The 7,028-nt window shown below is 43.5% G+C and overlaps 1 protein-coding gene across 1 annotated transcript in view; it reads left to right on the forward strand.

Annotated features, from left to right (window-relative positions):
• Positions 1 to 7,028, forward strand: part of LOC103768643 (DIS3-like exonuclease 2) — a gene marked incomplete at both ends in the record, with an annotated part of 55,218 nt that overhangs the window by 40,049 nt on the left and 8,141 nt on the right. The window contains one exon of the mRNA XM_008935795.1: positions 2,568 to 2,680. Coding sequence (XP_008934043.1) covers positions 2,568 to 2,680 — 113 coding nt within the window. The remainder of the gene's footprint in view (positions 1 to 2,567; positions 2,681 to 7,028) is intronic.

Genomic DNA, 7,028 nt, shown 5'->3' on the forward strand with positions numbered 1-7,028 from the left:
TCTTTCCTCCTTTCTCTGCTCTCTCTGACAAGACTTTTTGAATAAATGACTTTAACTCCCTTTTCTTTTCATTCAGGCCACATTCCCTTTTTTTTTTCCCCTTGGGAAATAAAGAAGACTTACAGTGTGAAATGTTCCTTTTGTGAGTTTGTCATAAAAATTAATGAGACTAGAAGAACTGTCTGTGGAACTTGAAGAGAATCCTAGTGAATAGTATTTCTCTATCCATAAGTCTCTTTAATTTTTAGTTAGCAGGTAAACCAGGAGGGAACAGTAGGCAGGTATTTCTGTGCAGGCTCAGGTTGGTATTTTGTCCAACACATTCAAAAGCAGCGAGGTGAGGGAAATCGAGTTGGTTGGTTACTGTGTTGTATCTTCAAGTTCTCTTGGTCCGGATTTTTTGGGGTTGAGGGAGATAGGGTGATTCATAATAGAGCAAAACAAACCCAAGAGCTGCCAGTTTGCATTATGTCAATGTATGTAAGAAAATATTTAGATAGGATTTCCATTAGAAGTTCAAAAGCAGGGGGCTCACGCTGACCCCAGCTTTTAGAAGCTCTGGTGGGAAACCTGAATGAAATTTAACTCTGCTCAATGTGTTTTTGTTGGCTGACTCCATGTTTTATTATCTCATGCAATGAGATCTTTCTTGGTTTGTCGATTTTCTACCAGGGACAAAAAGTTCATGTATGTAACAGTGCGCATATTGAATTAAAGTGCGATTAAAGGCATGATGTAATGACCCCCTCTCCTTTTCCTTTAGTCAATATTTGCCTGCAGGGTCAATACATTACAATATTGACTTCAAAGTATTCAATATTTTTTTACCTTCTCAGTCTGTTGGCTTCAAGTGTGTGTAATATTAAACCTGTTGGTTGAACTGTTGGTCTAAGACTTACTGTCTAAGTAGTTTCAGGCTTGGATGCCTAATCCATGTAGAGCAGCTTTCAAGGCATGTGATAATATCACAACACAGCTGTAGGCAGCTTTCTGAGGTGAGCCATTTAATCTGCAGTTTTCTCTCCCAGCTTCCTAACGACTGGTGGAATTTGTGCCTCGGTGTGCGATGGGATTATTGCCCTCTCTCCCTGCTGCCATCATATTTACTCTCTGCAGGACCTTCCAGTGACTGGAGGTTATGTGGACAAATCTAAACCCCAGTGCTCCCGTCTTCTGTGTGCATTGCTGCTGCCTTTACATCTGTGCTCTGCTGAGTGTACAAAAGCAGCTCAAAAAGCAAGATAATACTTTACGTACTTGAAGTGCTGCACAAACGCAGTTTTGTAAAGTTCAGTTACAATTATTAATAATACAAACAGTCACACAGGGTGGGTTGATGCTCACTTCTCTGAACTGCTCAGTGGGCTGGGTGGCTCTCCTAATCCAAGCTTGAACCTTCTCACTCTTCATCCTCACCTGTATTCGTTTCCATTCCCACTCTGCTGACATCTAGCACTGTTACCCATGAGAAGGGCACAGGGGCAGATATACTGAATAATGAAGGCATCTGTAAACCATTTATTCTTCAAAAACGTGACACTCTAGAAAAGGGCTTTGATAATATTCTTTGCAAGGCGTATAAACAAACAGGATTGTTACTGGTGTGGTATATTCTTACGTTGTCTTTTTTAAAAAGTTAAGGAAAGAAAAAATATTTATAGATACCAAGAAGTTAGCAAATTCCTTTAAAGAAGCAAATGTTATAATTAGGAACCCACTGCACTTAGAACTACTCTACAAATAAGCACTTCAAATCTAGCCTAGTCCTTCCAGAGAAAACAAAGGTCAATAGGCTTCTTTGAGGATTAGCAAACCAGAATTTCTTGGACCAAGGTGCTAATTACTTCCAAAGCTGAGGATGATCACTACTTCCAAATCCAAGTTACTGCCAAAACCTCACGATAAACCTCAACAGTACTCCTCTCTAGCCCAACTTTTGAATTAAGATACTTCTAGACTGGACTCTAATTAATTCAAGGATAAAAAATCTAATCTGAAGAGAAAGCAGGATAATAGTGGGAGTATTCTGCTCATGGAAGGTTGCATTTCTGTATAACCTGATCCAAAGTCATTGAAGACTTCCCAGGTCACTAGCGGCAATTTGGGCTCAACCAGGGTGAAGTGGAAACAAGTGCAGCTCTGAGAATCCAAAAAGTGTGTTTGACCAGCTGCTCCATACCTGGGAAATGGTGTCCTACTTTGCCTGTGTGCTTGCAGTGTGGGGCCCTGTATTTCTTGCTTATGGTTGTCTGACAGGGAAGGGATGAGGGCTGGGCTCGCTAATACAGGCTCCTGGCTGAAAAGGTTTTTCCACGTGGTGTTTGAGGGTTTTCACATATCCACTGTTTGAGGATTCACTTGTATGTTGTACCCACAGTGGCTGTCCCCTGAGAGACCACAGTTTTCATCTCAGGTGGAAGAGGTGGAAAGAAGTATCATTTTTGTGATATCTAGGCATAAGGCAAAGATGTTATGGTAGCACTGGGAGAGGAGGGAGTGGGTCAGAGTTAAATATCTCAGTATTTGACTTTTACCTGCAGCCTACTGACTGCCTTCTGCAATTTCAGGGAACTTCGAAGTGGGTGTTCACATCGCAGACGTCAGCTACTTTGTACTGGAAGAAACGGCACTGGATAAAGTAGCGAGTGAAAGAGCAACTAGTGTCTATCTAGTGCAGAAGGTAAGGACAACTTTTCAACAATTATGCAAATTTTAGTGTTACAATAAAATGCTAGAGTCAAGTTTTAAGTTGCCTTCTTTAAAAATGAACAGGTTCAAATTCAACTTTATCGGAAAGGAATCATCCAGGTTTTATCTGTGGCTGTCTCATTTTCAGTTGACTGAGCAGAAACATTTCCTAGCTCCTCAGACACCACTGGCATTGTGCATGCAGGGAGCTAGGATGCTTGGCTGTTAGCACCCTGTGTTGACCTCAGTATCAGCTGCACGAAGAGGAGTGCGGAGGCAATCTCATAGGAGCAGGTTAATATGACTCTCTCCACACTCCCATTCAGTCAGGCTGAAATCCCTGTCTCTGCAGCCCTTACTGGGATGACAGGATATCTTTTGTATAATAAACATATTATTTACTGCACGGGTGGTGAGGCACTGGAACAGATTACACAGAGAAGCTGTGGATGCCCCATCCCTGGAAGTGTTCAAGGTCAGGTTGAATGAGGCTTAGAACAACCTGGTCTAGTGAAAGGTGTTCCTGCCCGTGAAAGGGGGGTTGGAACTAGGAGATCTTTAAGGTCCACTCCAACCCAAACCATCCTATCATTCCATGATATCCTGTCATTCCATGATATCCTACTTGCCACTTAGGTTCAGGAGTGATTCTTCCCCTCCCTTCCTGGAGGAGTGGCAGTGCTGGGAAACACTTACTAGTGACCTGCTGTTCTCCAGGACTGGGATGCAATGTGTATGTCATGGAAACGGCAGTTCTGGCACCAGAGTCTTCCCAGTCCTACAGTCTCTTCCCAGTGATAAGCTCTTGGCTTCTGCAGTGCTCTGCTTCCCCCTCTAATGGATGACTCGATGGCCATAGCTCACTATGGGAGATAGGGGCTGGCCCAGGGGCGTGTCACTGTGGGGCAGCAAATCTGGAGTCCAGGAAGGTGTTGTGACAGTATTTCCAAGTCAAAATACTGCGGTTTGAAGGCATGTGGTGTTTGTTTTTGTTTGTTTGCTTGTTTTGGTTTGTTTTTAAAGGGAGAAGGAAGATTTTTATATAGAAAAGAGATTTTTTTTTTTTTTCCCATTAAAATCTAGTGGAATTCAAAAGCTAGTTGAGTTTTCTGTTGAAGTACTTTTTGGCCCCAGCGCTACCAGTCAGTCACATGCGATGTTAACAGAAGCTGTCAGTTGCCTGTAATCTTCAGTTGCTTTTCAACTGCCTTGGCCCAACAGTCAAGATTAGTTTTTTACCCACACTTCCGCCCTGCAGAAAATATATTTTAATGGTGCAAACTAGGTTAGATGATGGAATGGTCAATATTTTAATTGCAAGAGATGAAAAGGAGAAACAGGATGGTCAAAGGAAAGCAGCTAGTCTTGCTGAAACAAAATGGTAGCACGACTCTTGTAGAAAATATGCTTTCCTTTGATGGAACTGTTTCCTTAGACAGCTCTGATTCTGCTAGAGGTTAGCACCATGCTAATCCTCCCAAAGAAGTTAAATAAAGCCACATATTTAGTTTTCCTGAACCATGGATCCAGAAGGGGAGTCATTGTGTAATTGCGAGGGGTCTATTTAATAAAAGTCAAAAGTTTTTGAAATAAGAGTGTATCAGGTTTTAAGCAAGAAAACCTAAACAGTTTCCTCTTTTTTGGCACATCTTACAGTGTTATTTTAGGTGTGAAGCAGCTCGAGTGAGAGGTCAGCCATAAATCCCTATAATATTTTATTGGTCCTATTTTATACTGGAGATCAAAGATCGGAACTGTAAGCCTATCTTCACATTTAGTCCAAGGACTTTGAGACATTCACTTTTGACACCAGCGGGTTGTCAGGGTGTTGATATTTTGATAATCTCAGGCTGAGTAACAAAGAGTTGCTCAAAATCTGAATTCATGGAAGTGTTGATACAAGTCTTGAGCAGAAATCTTGGCTCATAAACAAATTGCCTGTTTCCTTTGAGTCTCTTCTAGTGTATAAGCAAGAGGCTTGCTGAGCCCTCCCCATTGTTGGACCTCGGCGTCCTCCTCCCAGCTCTGGGGAGAGCAGCTGCTGGAAACCCTCAGTTAATACAGTCCCTCCCCATTGGACTGGTGGTGGGAGAAGGGGTCACCCCCCAAGTCAGCAGTGGTCATAACCACCTGAACCAAGCCAGAGGAGGCAGCCAAAGCAGGGTGCCAGTAGAATGGGGTTGTGTGAAGGGAGCAAATTTGTCTGTGTGTGAAAATCAGAGGGTTTTTATAACCAGAGTTTGTTCCCTTTTCCCTTTGGTCGACTGACTGATTTTCCTCCTTTGGTTCCTTGAAAAGCTGCTACAGCAAGTGCATTGATGAGAGCTGCCCTGGCTAACCTACTCTGAACCTGGCCAATCAGTCCTGGAGTCCTGGATGCAGATGTTTTCTGATATTGAAGGGATTGGGGATTTTTATCATCCCAATATACATGTGTTCCTTCCTGCTCTCTGGCTCCCTAGGAATTAGTCAGACACTGGACACTTGCCTTTGATTTCTGGAAGCACTTTATTAGCCAAAGAGGCAAAACAAAACAATACCAAAGGCTCTCACAAGCAGGAGGTTAGATCTTCCCATATCCAAAGTGAATGCACTGTGCAGAGGAGCTAAGTGGTGTGGCTGCCCATGGTTACAGGTCCATGTGTTTTATAACCCTGGGACAATATGTGGCCCCAGCAGTGTGTTCTCTTGCCTTGGTTTCCCTTTGCTGGCCACCACTTTGGAGTGCTGGGCCGCATGGCTGCCTGTGGAGGGGGGCTGTTGAGCAGTGCTGGAGTGCTGCGTCTCAAGCCAGGTACAGTAGTGCTGGAGATTTCACGTGTAGGACTTGGAAACAGGGAGAGAGAACCCCTCTGTCTATGATTTGATTTGAAATGCAGACACACATCTGTGAGCATGGTGGCTATCAGCCTTTCACTTGAAGAGGGAGGTGCCCTTTACAGCATCTCTGGGGCCCTGCTAGTCTTGTGGGGAGCGATGATGTCTTTTATCAGCCTAGCTGATAGAGAGGGTTGAAATCCAGACTGGCTGTCACCACCCAAGCTTTTCTTCAGCCTTAGTTTCTATGATACATTAATTAGAAAGGATTTTCTGGGGGCTATAGGTCCTTTTTTTCATTGTGAAAGTTTTTTTCCCCCAGCCCAGCTGGGTTTCTCCAACTGCATTTCTAGATTCAGCTACGTTTACCCACCCCCTCATTCCAGCTTTATGGTCCCTGTAGAAGCCCAGGTGACTCTATTCCCACCTGCAGGCAAATGAAGGTGGCCGATGTGATCGCATGGGGAGATGTGTAGCAGTTGGCTGAGGAAGCCCCAGTGGAGGTGATGTCCCCCGGCAGCGTTTCAGCGAGCCGGATTTCTGCCTGCCCTGGCACCCCACAGGGCAGCTGGCAGATGCCGCCGAGTCTTGGCAGACAGTCACGGGAAGGGCAAAGCACTTAAAACATGCCGGGCAACCTCTGGATTATTTGAGGTGATGCTGTGCAACTCTGATATTTTGCAAATCTGGGCATTAAAGACGTACTTAGACGCAGGATGAGAGATTTCTCTCCTTCAGAAAGGGATGAAAATAATCCTATTGCAAGAGTTCCTTCTGGGGAGCCCCTGGGATAACTCCTGAAACATGTCACTCTCCAACTATGACCCGATTGTGACATCTTTGTGTGTTAAATGCTGGGCTTGCAACTAGCAAGAATCCTTTCAGCCTATGACCGTATCGTGTTAAGGAAAAAGGAAATGTGCATTTATAACTGAAACTTCTCTGCTTTGTGATATTGGTTTATTCTCTGTGTAGAGTGTGAAGAGGAATCGTGGTGTTAAACCAGAGGGAGACAATTAGCCAAGGCTCTCACAACGTTGAAAACAGGTTTCTTCTTTTAAAAATTAGATAAAATTGAAATACCTTCAATGCAAGGTCACATTGTCTTATGTTATGTCTGTATTTGCTGAGCCCAGGAAGAAGGTGCATTGAATTCTTACTCTCCTGTGAGGCTTCCTCCATGTCTTAGGTTAAGTTACTTTGCCTGAAGTTTCTCTCCTGTAAAACAAGTGTGACAGGGGTTGATGCTTCCCTATTTAACAGTAGGTTTGTTACAGCTAATTGCTTGGTGAGTGTTTAGTGCTGTAATTATGATCTGAGTTAAAGCTTTGCTTGTGTTTCAAATCATTGAAAGCTCTTCCATAGAATTATAGCCTCTTGAATTGGATATTAATCCTGCTCAAGTACACTTAAAACAAGCATCCTATTGTTTCATTTGGGCTGTTCTTCATGGATTGGGCTTTCATCTTTCATGTAGGCATCTTTCTAGCAGACTGTTATTGCTGCAGGAGATGTGAAGGGAA

This window comes from Merops nubicus, unplaced genomic scaffold, assembly GCF_000691845.1.
Source record: "Merops nubicus isolate BGI_N331 unplaced genomic scaffold, ASM69184v1 scaffold18072, whole genome shotgun sequence".
Lineage (NCBI taxonomy): Eukaryota > Metazoa > Chordata > Aves > Coraciiformes > Meropidae > Merops > Merops nubicus.